Genomic DNA, 15,808 nt, shown 5'->3' with positions numbered 1-15,808 from the left:
TGCAACTTTTCAGGGAAGCTAGAAACCAATATACACAGGCAGTTAGAAAAGCCAAGGCTAGCTTTTTCAAGCAGAAATATGCTTCCTGCAACGCTAACTCAAAAAAGTTCTGGGACACTGTAAAGTCCATGGAGAATAAGAACACCTCCTCCCAGCTGCCCACTGCACTGAAGATAGGGAACACTGTCACCACCGATAAATCCACTATAATTGAGAATTTCAATAAGCATTTTTCTACGGCTGGCCATGCTTTCCACCTGGCTAAACCTACTCCGGTCAACAGCACTGCACCCCCCACAGCAACTCGCCCAAGCCTTCCCCATTTCTCCTTCTCCCAAATCCAGTCAGTTGATGTTCTGAAAGAGCTGCAAAATCTGGACCCCTACAAATCAGCTGGGCTAGACATTCCGGACCCTTTCTTTCTAAAATGATCTGCCGAAATTGTTGCCACCCCTATTACTAGCCTGTTCAACCTCTCTTTCGTGTCGTCTGAGATTACCAAAGATTGGAAAGCAGCTGCGGTCATCCCCCTCTTCAAAGGGGTAAACACTCTTGACTCAAAATGCTACAGACCTATGTCTATCCTACCCTGCCTTTCTAAGGTCTTCGAAAGCCAAGTCAATAGATTACCGACCATTTCGAATCCCACCATACCTTCTCTGCTATGCAATCTGGTTTCAGAGCTGGTCATGGTCGCACCTCAGCCACGGTCAAGGTCCTAAACGATATCTTAACCGCCATTGATAAGAAACAATACAATATTCATTGACCTGGCCAAGTCTTTCAACTCTGTCAATCACCACATCCTCATCGGCAGACTTGGTTTCTCAAATGATTGCCTCACCTGGTTCACCAACTACTTCTCTGATAGAGTTCAGTGTGTCAAATCGGAGGGTCTGTTGTCCGGGCTTCTGGCAGTCTCTGGGGGTGCCACAGGGTTCAATTCTTGGACCGACTCTCTTCTCTGTATACATCAATGATGTTGGTCTTGCTGCTGGTGAGTCTCTGATCCACCTCTATGCAGACGACACCATTCTGTATACATCTGGCCCTTCTTTGGACACTGTTAACAACCCTCCAGGTGAGCTCTTGAATACAAGTAAAACTAAATGCATGCTCTTCAACCGATCGCTGCCTGCACCTGCCCGCCTGTCCAACATCACTACTCTGGACGGCTCTGACTTAGAATACGTTGACAACTACAAATACCTAGGTGTCTGGTTAGACTGTTAACTCTCCTTCCAGACCCACATCAAACAACTCCAATCCAAAGTTAAATCTAGAATTGGCTTCCTATTTCGCAACAAAGCATCCTTCACTCATGCTGCCAAACATACCCTTGTGAAACTGACCATCCTACCAATCCTTGACTTCAGCGATGTCATTTACAAAATAGCTTCCAATACCCTACTCAATAAATTGGATGCAGTCTATCACAGTGCCATCTGTTTTGTCACCAAAGCCCCATATACTACCCACCACTGCGACCTGTACGCTCTCGTTGGCTAGCCCTCGCTTCATTCTCGTCACCAAACCCATTGGCTCCAGGTCATCTACAAGACCCTGCTAGGTAAAGTCCCCCCTTATCTCAGCTCGCTGGTCACCATAGCAGCACCCACCTGTAGCACGCGCCTCACCAGGTATATCTTCGGTCACCCACAAAACCAATTCTTCCTTTGGTCGCCTCTCCTTCCAGTTCTCTGCTGCCAATGACTGGAACGAACTACAAAAATCTCTGAAACTGGAAACACTTATCTCCCTCACTAGCTTTAAGCACCAGCTGTCAGAGCAGCTCACAGATTACTGCAACTGTACATAGTCCATCTATAATTTAGCCCAAACAACTACCTCTTTCCCTCCTATATTTATTTTGCTCCTTTGCACCCCATGATTTCTATCTCTACTTTGCACATTCTTCCACTGCAAATCAACCATTCCAGTGTTTTACTTGCTATATTGTATTTACTTCACCACCATGGCCTTTTTTTTGCCTTTACCTCCCTTATCTCACCTCACTTGCTCATGTAACAGTATAACTTTAGACCATCCCCTCGCCCATACCCAGGCTCGAACCAGGGACCCTCTGCACACATCAACAACAGTCACCCACAAAGCATCGTTACCCATCACTCCACAAAAGCCGCGGCCCTTGCGGAGCAAGGGGAAACACTACTTCAAGGTCTCAGAGCAAGTGACGTCACCGATTGAAACGCTATTTAGCTCGCACCACCGCTAACTAGCTCACTATTTCACATCCGTTACACTCACATTGTATATAGACTTATTTTTCTACTGTATTATTGACTGTATGATTGTTTTACTCCATGTGTAACTCTGTGTTGTTGTATGTGTCGAACTGCTTTGCTTTATCTTGGTCAGGTCGCAATTGTAAATGAGAACTTGTTCTCAACTTGCCTACCTGGCTAAATAAAGGTTAAATTAAAAATAATACAAAATGAAATTGACCACAACCCTGACAGAAGCACACATAACTGTGGTGTTAATAATCATTGAGTATTCAGGCAATATAAATCATATAGTAATAAAGGCATACATTTGCAAAAAGCATATGCTTGATAAAAAAGATATCACACATCAATGTTGTAATATCAAACATTACAATAATGGCAGTCTTTGAAATCCAAATCAGTTTAATCGTCACTTGTGCCAGATACAACCTGTGTACCTATTACAGTGAATTGCTGTCATAGTATGTATCTAGTATCTCTCATAGTAGAGATACTAGAGCAATAATTAGGGTTGCAAAGGGCTGGAATTTTTCTAGAAATGTTCCACAGGAAGTTAAGCCCGGGAAATGTGGGAATTTTGCTTAAATTCATCAAAAAAGTTAGCTTATAACAGTGAACCTGTCATGTTTGTAATACAAAGGAGACCAAGGTGCAGCGTGGTATGCGTACATTCTTCTTTATTAAATAGAATGAACACTGAACAAACTAACAAAATGAACCGTGAAGCTATATGAATAGTGCAGACAGGCAACTAAACATAGAATAAGATCCCACAAACACCAAAGAGAAATGGCTACCTAAATATGATCCCCAATCAGAGACAACGATAAACAGCTTACTGATTGTGAACCATATCAGGCCACCATAAACATACAAATCACCTAGACAATACAAAAACTAGCGTATCCACCCTAGTCACACCCTGACGTAACCAAAATATAAAGAAAAACAGATATCTCAGGTCAGAGCGTGACAGTACCCCCCCTCCCTACCTCTGTAGACACACAACTCAGGGCGAGTACGGGAAGCAGGCACAGGACGTACTGGACTGTGGAGGCGCACTGGAGATCTGGAGCGTAGAGCTGGCACAATGCGTCCTGGCTGGATGCTCACTTGAGCCCGACAAGTGCGGGGCGCTAGCACAGTATGCACTGGGCTGTGCAGACGCACCGGAGACACAGTACGCAGAGCCGGCGCAGGATATCCTGGTCCAATGAGGTGTACTGGAGACCAGGAGCGCTGAGCCGACACCATCCGTCCTGGCTGGATGCCCATTCTAGCCCGGCAAATGCAAGGAGCTGGAATAGAGCGCACCGGGCTATGAATGCAAACTGGAGACACCGTGCGCATCACTGCATAACACGGTGTCTGACCAGTCACACACTCCCTGTGGTAAGCACGAAGAGTTGGCTCAGGTCTCCAACCTGACTCAGCCAATCTCCATGTGTGCCCCCGCCCAAAATTTTTAGTCGGGCTGCCTCTCTGGCTTCCGTGCTAACCATGTCCCCTCATAGCGCAGGAGGAACGGTGACGATATCTCCCCCTGCTTCCATGGCAGGCGATCCTTTCCTGCCAATATTTCCTCCCACGTCCAGGATCCTTTACCACTTTACGAAGGAGACCAAGGTGCAGCGTGGTAGGTGTACATTCTTCTTTATTAAATAGCATAAACACTGAACAAACTAACAAAACGAACCGTGAAGCTATATGAATAGTGCAAACAGGGAACTAAACATAGAATAAGATATTTCCCCAAATATAATTCCTAGATTTAATAGACAATAACTGTGCAGTCCAGCACACAAATACTCATATTGTCAAGATACTGTTAGTAAACCAGACTGTTCTCACCATGAGTCCCTTGATGGTCTGATAGAAGAGGTCCAAGAGGATGCTGGCCAGAGAGCACACCTGGGCTGTGCGATCCCAGCCATCTGAGCAGTGCATAAGCAGGCTAGCCTTCTCCTCAGCCACAGCCTTAGTAGAGACTAGGGATAGCTCAGAACCACATGCTAGAGTAAAAAGTAGATGCAAACATGATCATTTGGGGGTTTTAATACATTTTTTCACAGGTTATAGATACCTAATAAGAATGTTTAATTCAAACATAGCAACACAAAGGAGATGGCTACATGGAAGGATGTCTATTACCTTAGCGAGAAACACTCCAACATCCATCACAGCCTTGATGTGACGCAGCCAACCTGTCACGCCCTGGTCGAAATATATTATGTTTATTCTTCATTTATTCGGTCAGGCCAGGGTGTGACATGGGTTATTGTGGTGTGTTTTTGTCTTGGGGTTTTGTGGGATGTCTAGTGTTAGTCTATGGCTGCCTGAGGCGGTTCTCAAATCAGAGTCAGGTGATTATCGTTGTCTCTGATTGGGAACCATATTTAGGCAGCCATATTCTTTGAGTGTGGTCGTGGGTGATTGTTCCTGTCTCTGTGTCTTCACCAGATAGGACTGTTTAGGTTTTCACGTTCTGTTTGTTGTTTTTGTTCATGTTCAGTTATTTCACGTCTAGTCTACTTTCATTCAATAAACATGAGTAACCATCACGCTGCATTTTGGTCCGCTCCTCTTTCAACAGAAGAAAGCCATTACAGAATCACCCACCACAACAGGACCAAGCGGCGTGGTAACAGGCAGGTGCAGCAAAGAGGGGAATGGACATGGGAGGACAGATTGTTTGGAGAAGGACCCTGGGATCAGCCTGGAGAATATCGCCGCCCCAAAGAAGAACTGGAGGCGGCGAGGGCTGAGAGGCGCTGGTATGAGGAGGCAGCGCGGCGACGCGGATGGAAGCCTGAGAGTCAGCCCCAAAAATGTCTTGGGGGGGGGGGGCTCAGGGAGTGTGGCAGAGTCAGGAGTCAGACCTGAGCCCACTCTCCCTGTTTATCGTGAGGAGCCAAGGAGGAGACCAGAACCAGAGCCGGTGTTGGAGGTGAGAGAAGCAGAGACTGTGAAGGAGTTAATGGGGAAATTAGAAGAGAGAGAAATGAGGGAGTTGCTGTGTTGGTGCTTTTTGCATGGAATTCGCCCGACGGAATGTGTCAGGGATTTGATGGCACCTGGGTCAGCGCTCCATACTCTTCCTGAGGTGCGTGTTAGTCGGCTGGTGAAGTTGGTGCCAGCCTCACGCACCAGGCCTCCTGTGCACATGCCTAGCCTTGCACGTCCTGTGCCAACACTGCTCTCAAGATCTCCAGTACACCTTCACAGTGTAGCCCATCCTGTGCCACCTCCACACACCAGTGCTCCGGTGGCAGCTCCCCGCACCAGGCTTCCTGTGCGTGTCCTCGGCCCAGTACCACCAGTGCCAGCACCACACATCAGGCCTACAGTGCGCATCGCCTCTCCTGCGCTGCCGGAGTCTCCCACCTGTTCAGCGCTGCCGGAGCCTTCCTCCTCTACAGCGCTGCTGGAGTCTCCCGCCTGTTTAGCGCAGCCCGAGCTGTCAGTCTGCATGGAGCAGCCAGAGCTGTCAGTCTACATGGAGCAGCCAGAGCTGTTAGTCTACATGGAGCAGCCAGTCTGCAAGGAGCTGCCAGTCTACATGGAGCTGCCAGAGCTGTCAGTCAACATGCAGCAGCCAGAGCTGTCAGTCAACATGCAGCAGCCAGAGCTGTCAGTCAACATGGAGCTGCCAGTCTACATGGAGCAGCCAGACTCTTCCAGATCCGCCAGACTCTTCCAGATCCGCCAGACTCTTCCAGATCCGCCAGACTCTTCCAGATCCGCCAGTCAGCCAGACTCTTCCAGATCCGCCAGCCAGCCAGGATCTGCCAGAACCGCCAGCCAGCCAGAACCGCCAGCCAGCCAGGATCTGCCGGATGCAGCTTCCTCTCAGTGCCGGGCTGACCCTCAGTGTCGGGCTGACCCTCAGTCCAGTGGGGTTCTGGGTGAGGACTACTAGGCCATGGTCGGCGGCGAAGGTGGACTATCCTAGGACGCGAGGAGTGGGGGACTAAACCATTTATAGTGGGTTTCACGTCCCGGAGCCGCCACCATGGACAGACGCCCACCCGGACCCTCCCTATTGTTTTGATGTGCGTCCGGGAGTCCGCACCTTGGGGGGGGGGGGGGTTCTGTCACGCCCTGGTCGAAATATATTATGTTTATTCTTCATTTATTCGGTCAGGCCAGGGTGTGACATGGGTTATTGTGGTGTGTTTTTGTCTTGGGGTTTTGTGGGATGTCTAGCGTTAGTCTATGGCTGCCTGAGGCAGTTCTCAATCAGAGTCAGGTGATTATCGTTGTCTCTGATTGGGAACCATATTTAGGCAGCCATATTCTTTGAGTGTTTCGTGGGTGATTGTTCCTGTCTCTGCGTCTTCACCAGATAGGACTGTTTAGGTTTTCACGTTCTGTTTGTTGTTTTTGTTCATGTTCAGTTATTTCACGTCTAGTCTACTTTCATTCAATAAACATGAGTAACCATCACGCTGCATTTTGGTCCGCTCCTCCTTCAACAGAAGAAAGCCGTTACACAACCAGACTTCTCCAGTCCCGTCAAGTAGTCACTCATTGTTGGAGACTTCATAGCACACACTGAAAACAGACAGCTAGGCCTTATAAACTGAAGGCTTTGTTAAGCATGAACTTTGCCTCGTCTTTTCATGCCGCAAAATGACTTGAGTTTTACACACAAGTATATGATTAATAAATAAAAACCACTACACCCAAAGATTATGGTTCATCCCTTTTTATGTGAGACCAATGATAGTAACCTTCTAGAAGCTTCTGCAGACTGTTTCTCATGACATGGATATTCTCGATGCCCACAAACTGAAAGCGGATGTTTGAGTACTGTCCTCTTTCTTGTATTCCTTCCCTGCTGCTCTATTGGCCATGGCATTAAACTTGAAATAAAAGAAAGGCAGGACAGTTTGGGTTAGGGTTGAGCAAAATACAACAGAGGGGAAATTAGCAATACATTTATCTTAAAATGTGGTTCTTACCTTAGGTCTGGTATCCACCATACATGAAGGTGCTTTTGGGATTAGCCTAGCTGATTGCCTGTAGCATCGCCTCATCTTCTACACATCGAACATTTAACCCAGACAGGGGCTGGCTACAACGGCAAATGGCAGCCTGGTATGTGAGAGAAAAACCAGAACAGCGTCACCATGAAGTGCATTTGGAATGCCTTTGTAATCATTAACATATACTGTAAGTATAGCATGATCAGAGATGAGTCGCTGACCCTTGCATTAAATAAAGGAGAGTCTGAACTTACATTACTTTGCTTGTGGAAGTAGGAGAGAGTAGGAATGCACCCTCTGCTCCTGAATTTGGCACTCCCCAAGACTGTGCCCTTGCTTGCAGTTTTAGGAATGCCCAGTTCTGAGTGATATGTGCTGCAAAGCTAAGCAATCCATCAGAGGGAACAAAAAAATGTATGACTATAACAATAGCTATGAAAACATGTGCATAGAATTGAATAGAGAATTGGTCAATTGACATAGAATTGGTATATTTACCTCAGTTCTTGTTGAATTCTGTCATTTCCTAAAACTCGTTGGGCAATCTCATTCTTTTGGCTAGGAATGACAAAGTGAGCCACATGGAAATTCTTGCAGGAAATGTGAAGCGGGCATCCTGTAGCTGTAAGAGGGAGTTTCTCTACTGTAGCTATGAGATGGTGTAAAACCTGGTTATGAGTGAAACAAAAACTATTAATCTTGAGTCCTGGCTTTAAAGTCTCTTACCCCTACCACTTCAAAGTTAGCAGAAACCTGGATAAGTGTAGGCGTAATCAGTGTGGCACCACTCCTCCTACCAAGGGGCATGGTTGCTTACACACCAACTAAGCGTACATCTATCCAGTGCCTTCATAGCGGTGAACATCAAAGTGGTAAATAGTTTTAGAAAGGACCAGGGGTGTTTTCATAGCACGTACATTGGCTCTCACCCCTTGCCATGATATCTGAACAAATGTCATACCCATGTTTCCTTGCGAGTGTTACAGGATGTCTCCACAAAGATGAGATGGGTTTCTGTGAGATAGAGAGTGCCAGTGGCTGGCTTCTTTGCAGTGTATCACTCTAACAATTTAACTTATTCCACCTGTCATTTTAAATTAAAAAATATATATATTAGGCCAGATTGAGGTCCACAGTCAGTTCTCTGAAAAACAAATATCAGCAGGTGAATGAATGGCTGAGAAATATTTCCAAGCACTCCTACTAAAACAAACAGCAGGAAATCCTGGAGACCTAGAGGTTCCAACACAGGGATCACAGACAGAACAATGAGCCATGTATAAGTGTGAAGCATCCATGTTTCCACTCACTACTACCAAATATGGTAATGAGGTAGCCCAGTGGCCAGCCGTGGTAGAAGCTGATTTCTGTCTGACATTATGCAAATGTTCTCATCAATAAAACATTTGATCTCAAAACTGTACTTTTCTGTTCCCAAAACTAGAATATGTTACAAATAGAGTGGACTAAATTTGGTAGATGTTACCCTTTGCCAAAGCAATAAAATAAAAACCCTGTTGTTTAGAAGGAGTGCAAGGGCAAAATTAGTTATTGGGGTTCCCAAGTGGCGCAGCGGTCTAAGGCAATACATCTCAGTGCTTCAGGCATCACTACAGACACCCTGGTTCGATTCCAGGTTGTATCACAACCGGCCGTGATTTGGAGTCCCATAGGGCAGCGTACAGTTGGCCCAGCGTCATCTGGGTCAATGGCTGGTGTAGTCCTTCATTGTAAATCAGAATTTTTTTCTACACACTCACTCTGAAGTGAGCATGTGTAATAGAGTAGCTGTTCCCTAATGGAATATGCAAATTCATGTTAGACCACTCCAAGGGATCTCGCTAGCTCGTGCTTGGCTCTGCCCCCTTGCTGGTTCTTCCCACTAGGACTAATTTGGACTTGTGGTCGTTGTCTACCTTGGGTTAGTTATACAATATTTGCAGGGATGTCATTTAGTTAACTAACTTGTAGTGACTGTGTTAGTCTCATGAAACCAAGAGCCATGTATGTCTAATACATTTCTCTGATGACACAGCTAGCAAGCTACTAACTTAAACCAATGCCCAAACGGCTATAACATACTTAATAGTTAGCTAAATTAAAGAACAAGTAGACGAGTCAGTTAAAACTCCCCTAGGAAATGTGACAAGTTATACTGGCTAGTGAAGTTAATGTTCGCGTAGTTACAAGCTAGTGGTCACTTACCTTTGGCGTTAAAATGTGCTCCACTGTCCTATGCCGAGAAATGGATGCTGATCTAAACCAGATACATTTTTTCACAGCGACATTTTTCTTATAGTCTTTTGCCATTTCCCGAGGAAACGATTTTGCACGTTAAGCAATGTTGTGTCCCAGCCGAGCAAAAAACGGTGGATGCGTTCCAGGTCGCCTTATTTGTGGGGAACTGTAGACGATGAATTAAAGCTGCGTTTACACAGGCAGCAATTCCGATATTTTTCCACTATTTGGTCTTTTGCCCAATCACATCAGCGCTGATCTGATTGGTCAAAAGACAAATTAGTGGAATGAGATCAGAATTGTCCTGCCTGTGTAAACCCAGCCAAAATTCGTAAAATTTGACAAGGTTGCCGTTTTCAAATCCATGCAGCCATGTGTCATATTTTGCTGCGGTAGGAAAATGTATACAGGAAAATATACCCCTACCACGCACACCGGCATTATTTGGTGTGCCTTCATACAGCATGTCTGGACATTGCATGCACTTGCTGAGACTGCTTATTGGTTTGTTCAAACACCCATAACACTTTATTATGTTTTGTGTCTGTTTGCTCTAATTTTAGCAAGGGTAAATACCAACATTGTGCTGATATGAGATATTATTGTACGGGTATTAGTCATTTCAATTATATGAAATACAACACTTGATTAAACCATAAGAACACACAAAGAACATATCCTAAAGCTTTCATTAACAATGTTGACAAAAGGTTATGAATGCATTCATGGAATATCACTTACTGTATTAGAACGTCAAGATGGATATTCTTATTATCATGTGGAGGGCCTTTTTCCTAACCATAACCTAATTCTCCTAACCTGCTATGTTAATTCTCCTAACCTGTTGTGTATGTTCTCCTAACCTGCTACGAAAAGGCAATTTTAACATAAACTGTACTCTATCTAGACAAAACCGTTAGGGTGAGGTGTTGCAGGGTGGCCCATGATTTGCCTAATTACTTGGGAGGCCCCCCATTGATAGCCCTATTATCATCTGAATGACTCTTTTACTTACCTCCAGATGTATAACCTGATAACTGAGAAAATGTCATTGCTGATTGAAAAATAATACCATTTAGGGCATTGATTGTCCTTTTGTCAAAACAATCACAAATAAAACAACCTGTTGAATTAGTGAATCTGAGTAAATTTACCTTGGGGAGCTCTGTTGCTAATTTATTACACCAGATTTGTTATATTCTCATAATATATTTGAGTGAAAGAATTTAGTGAATGCTAGTACATGCTTTAAAGTCTAAATAATTCTTCATAGTCCTCAACTACTTTTATTTCAATTTAATTTATAATACTGATTTAACTCTAATCCTGAGCGGCTGGAGAATCCTGGTCATGTCATCATGTTATTAGCAGAGATTAGGTATAGCACAAAGAGAGTAAATTGCAATTGTCTAAAATGCCTTCCAATTAGCATTCAACAAACAATGCCAGCCAGTTTAGGGTTTGTGATGCTAATTCAGCAAGCTTGTTTCACTGAGGCTGACTTGCTAGTAATGGCCCTTAACGTTGCAATGGATTTCAGCGATATGTCATATAGGAGATGTATTTTTTCTCCCTGCTATTTTCTGATAAATATGAATGTAGAGGTTAGGTGCTTATATACAGTGGTGTAAAGTACTTAAGTAAAAATACTTTAAAGCACTAATTGAGTCGTTTTTTTACGGTATCTGTACTTTACTATTTATATTTTTGACAACTTTTACTTCACTACAGTCCTATAGCAAATAATTAACTTTTTACTCCATACATTTTCCCTGACACCCAAAAGTACTTGTTACATTTTGAATGCTTGGCAGGACAGGAAAAGTGTCCAATTCACACGCTTATCAAGGCAACATCCCTGGTCATCCCTACTGCCTCTGATCTGGCAGATTCACTAAACACACATGCTTCGTTTGTAAATTATGTCTGAGTGTTGGGAGTGTGCCCCTGGCTTTCCATAAATTAAAAAAACAACAAAATGGGACATCTGGTTTGCATAATATAAGGAATTTGAAATAATTTGTACTTTTACTTTTGGCACTTTAGTATATTTTAGCAATTACATTTACTTTTGATATTTAAGTATACTTAAAACCAAATACTTTTAGACTTTTACTCAAGTATTATTTTACTGGGTGACTTTCACTTTTTCATTTTCTATTAAGGTATCTTTACTTTTACTCAAGTATGACTTCTGGGTACTTTTTCCACCACTGCTTATATAAGGACATAAAAACATGTATTGTATCTTGACTGCTATCAATAAGAAACCTGTCACTTTATTATTACAATACAGCAACAACATTTGATTAGGATAGCTAGGTGTTTGATGTCAAGGTTTGATATTATTCAATTGACCTGACTTCTGTTTATTATTGAGAAAGCATATACAAAACAATGCCACTTGGCTACAGCTCATTAGGTAAATGGGAATACAGCACTTCTCCGGGTGTGGTACAGATAGTGTTTGACCTCCTAAATCTAGACTTAAAAATTTGTGGTAAGATAAACAGACTCATTATCACCACCCCAGTCGGCTCCAAGCTCTGACAAGCGTACTGTTTGCACAGTTTGTTTACTCTACCCTGTTGGTTGGGGGTTGAAGGATTAAATGACTAAATGTAATCAGTTTTTCTTCTGCCTAGTATCTTATGCTATCCAGTTAGTATAATAATCAGACAGACCAGGCTTAGGCCTACATTGACATAGCCTGTCCATGAAACCCTAAACGGTTAACGCAACCACCACAGTAAATTAGAACAATAGTAAAGGGGCAATCTGCATTTAAAAGAATAACAGCACGTGTCCCCGCCAATACATATCTATGGATGCAAGAACTGACCATCATAGAAATCAAAATTAAAGTTTTAACCATGTTTTGAGGCTTTATGGTGTTTGTTTACAATTACATTGTTAAAAAACAATTGAGTAAAACAAGGTCACTTTGCTACCATCTAGCAGAGACAGTACAGGTGCATCAAAGCCGGGACCGAAAGACTGAAAAACAGCTTCTATCTCCAGGCCATCAGACTGTTGAACAGCCATCACGCCATCTCCTGTAGTAAGCAAGATTTGTAAGCAGTACTTCTGTAGTAAGTAAGAGACAAAGATAGACTCACTCACACATAACACACAAACACACACAGTCAACGCTGCTGACCCATGTATATATAGACATTAAACACTGGACCGTTTATTTTAGATTGTTTTTCACACAGCATTTTAATTTACTGTAATCTCATATGGCTCATTCAAATATCTACAACTGCACATTGTATTTTTGTTACAGTGTTAATACTCACCACATATTTATATTCTGGATTCTTATTTATATACAGGATTATATACTAGATTCTTATTTATATTTTTTTATTTTACCTTTATTTTACCTATTTAACTAGGCAAGTCAGTTAAGAACAAATTCTTATTTTCAATGATAGCCTAGGAACAGTGGGTTAACTGCCTTGTTCAGGGGCAGAACGACAGATTTGTACCTTGTCAGCTCGGGGGTTTGAACTTGCAACCTTCCAGTTACTAGTCCAACACTCTAACCACTAGGCGACCCTGGATTATATACTGGATTCTCATTCATATACTGTATTCTTCACATAGCTCATTCTTATACAACATTTTTGTTACAATGTTTATATACACCGCCTGTATTTATTTACCGGATTCTTTAACATAGCTCACTGTAATATACTGTATCTACTGCTGTACATATCATTCTTAGTATATATTTCTGGTGTATATACACAGCATGCATTTGGATTACTGATACAATGTTATTTGGGTTGTTAACTGGATTTGTCCTAACATTCCTGATTTCTTCTTTTTTTAGTATTGGATTATTATTATTTGTGTACTTGTTTTACAATTTTACTGCATTGTTAGGAGTTAGTAACACAAGCATTTAGCTGCACTCACTGTAACATCTGCTAAACTGTGTACGCTACCAATAACCTTTGATTTTAGGTTATATTAGGAATTTTGATGGTGTATGACAGTTGAAGTAAGGTCATGAGGCATTTATAAGTTATATATCATTCATTTTAAAGATTGAAAGTCTACATTGTAGTATCAAACACATCCTCCCTCCCTCCCTCCCTCCCTCCCTCCACTCCTCACTTATTTTTGTTTGCACTGAATGCAGACCTCTTCATTTTCTTCCAACAACTTTTCAAAGAAATATGCAAGGTAACACATTACACCCAGACCTCACATTACTATTTTGAATATCTAATTGAGTAAGGCTGGTTGAATCTGAATGAACATTTAAAAAAAAATCTCCAGTAGCCTATTATCCCATATAGTATTGTCTCCTTATCCAAAAGTGCAGACAGGTCTTGGCCTGGGGCAGGCCTACATGAAATTAGCAAAGTAATGTATCAAGCCCCTCCCATATTAGGCACACAATAGGTGTGAGGGAGAGGGGCAGAGGATAAAACAGAAGTGAAATAGCCACATACTCACATTATGGTCACAGATCTGCCTTGCTTCACCACTTGACCATTGACTGGATAACATCACTTTTTCATCCATTGCATTGTTGTTGATATTTCATTGACCATTTTCTTCCCAATTGTGAGCATGTCATTGGGCTTTTGATTTGAACTTTTTGAAGCTCCAAACAGCTGTTTCACCAATTGGGTGTGAGGGTTTTTCCTGTCATACAAGATGCGTTTTTTAATTGCTTTATATTTATTTTTCTCTTTGATACACAAACATATTGTGGCCAGCTCAGGAGAGTATTGCCATGGCTGGTCCGACTCTTACAAGATCTGGCACAAGGGCTTCCAGTGTCCAGAGCAGTATGACGGCCAGGATGCAAAGTACTGCTGTGGGACCTGTGCTCTCCGCTACTGTTGCACGGCTGAGGAGGCGAGGCTGGATCAGAGCTCCTGTGACCTGGAAGAAGGTTTTGAATTTGAAAACGATAACACAATCAACATGACACCAACGGGTAAGATTTTGTGTCAACATGTTCTATTTTTGGTTTATTCAACATTTAAAATGTAATGAAAATAAATTATCTCTCCATTGGAAAGGTTAAAGCATTTCTGTTAGAAGTAAATAGCAGGCATAGTAATTTTGGTTCAATGTATACAATTCATCAATCGTGGTTTGTGGTTCAGCATTTACATTTTGTTCTATCTTTTTTTCCCCTCCAGTACCCGCCTACTTGCCATTTGTGATAGTTGTGAGCACATTTCTGTCCTTTGTGCTACTTGGTACCATTGTGTCCATATGTTGCTGCCAGTGCCTAAAACCAAAGGCACAGGATCGTCAAAATGCATCAGCACCCTTCCAGAACAGCCTGTTGGAATCTGGAGGGCCATCTCCAGAGAGCATGACTCCATCTCGCCAGTCTAGTTCTAGCTCAACAGGAAGATCAACATTGGCACCCCCAAGACAACCAACCACCTCCACTCCTGGCACTGATGTCAACGTAAACATGTATGTTACGCCTTTGAATAATGGATACCCTGTTTCAAGCACACAGTCTAACCAGTATGTGCCTCATCCGCAGCCCCCTGGTCCATTCTATCAGCCATATCTAAACTATGGGATGCCCCCAGAGCACACGTTGCTAATGGCTCCATTCATAGATAACCGCTCAATGTACGGACACCAACTGGTCCATTCCATCCCTCAGACTCCAATGCACACAGAACAGTTGTACACAGGTGTCACAATATGAGGTGTTTACTCTATGGACAACTTTTTGCCACATGATAGTCATTTTTTGAGTGCCCACTTGCCTTGTCTAAGAGTTATTTATGGAATGTTTATTATCCACTGATTTCAGCGTATATTTATCAGTGTAAAATAAAATGTATTTTTAACTTTTTTTGTCTTAAGTCTTAACTCTGATCCTGTAATAAGGATTCCAAACAGTCTAAAATCCCACTGTACTATAGTGACTAATACATAGCATGACAATCATCCCATAGGCCTATATTGTCAAAAGGAGCCCTACTCATGATATTGCAAAGTTAATCATATGCTATTTCGAAGACACTTTTTACGTATGGGTACCACGATAGAATGCTAAAACAATAGCCCTCCAATGTTTTGGGCTGCAAACAAGCTTTGTCTTCAGGATGGCCAGAAGATTTGGAGTCTTTTGTGATGTATCCCAGATGTTTTCAAAAGAGTGTACTTACTGGTGTGTGGGGAAAAACAGCGGGAGGGAAGGACAATGGACGGAGGTTGCAATCTCTGAATAAACCTAGGTAAAGAGGGGATTGTGGTAATCTCTTGAAAATGAGTTGGGGGAAGTGAAGGATAAGTACATAGGAGGGCACAGCTTGGGGTTCAGGGGATGCGCAC

General features: G+C 42.9%; 1 protein-coding gene and 1 pseudogene across 1 annotated transcript; one reads left to right on the top strand and one right to left on the bottom strand.

Moving 5' to 3' along the window:
• Positions 1 to 3,456: 3,456 nt before the first annotated feature.
• On the bottom strand, positions 3,457 to 9,591 carry LOC135548425 (myotubularin-related protein 8-like; annotated as a pseudogene).
• A 4,074-nt stretch (positions 9,592 to 13,665) lies between these two features.
• shisa2a (shisa family member 2a) lies at positions 13,666 to 15,176 on the top strand. The gene is made up of 4 exons (XM_064977071.1): positions 13,666 to 13,672; positions 14,220 to 14,438; positions 14,647 to 14,924; positions 15,006 to 15,176. Exons 1-4 carry the CDS (start codon positions 13,666 to 13,668, stop codon positions 15,174 to 15,176), a joined length of 675 nt encoding a protein of 224 aa, XP_064833143.1.
• The last annotated feature ends 632 nt before the right edge of the window (positions 15,177 to 15,808 follow it).

The sequence above is a fragment of the Oncorhynchus masou genome, chromosome 11 (genome assembly GCF_036934945.1).
Source record: "Oncorhynchus masou masou isolate Uvic2021 chromosome 11, UVic_Omas_1.1, whole genome shotgun sequence".
NCBI classification, from domain to species: Eukaryota; Metazoa; Chordata; class Actinopteri; order Salmoniformes; family Salmonidae; genus Oncorhynchus; species Oncorhynchus masou.
This window is presented reverse-complemented; position numbering and strand designations above follow the sequence as displayed.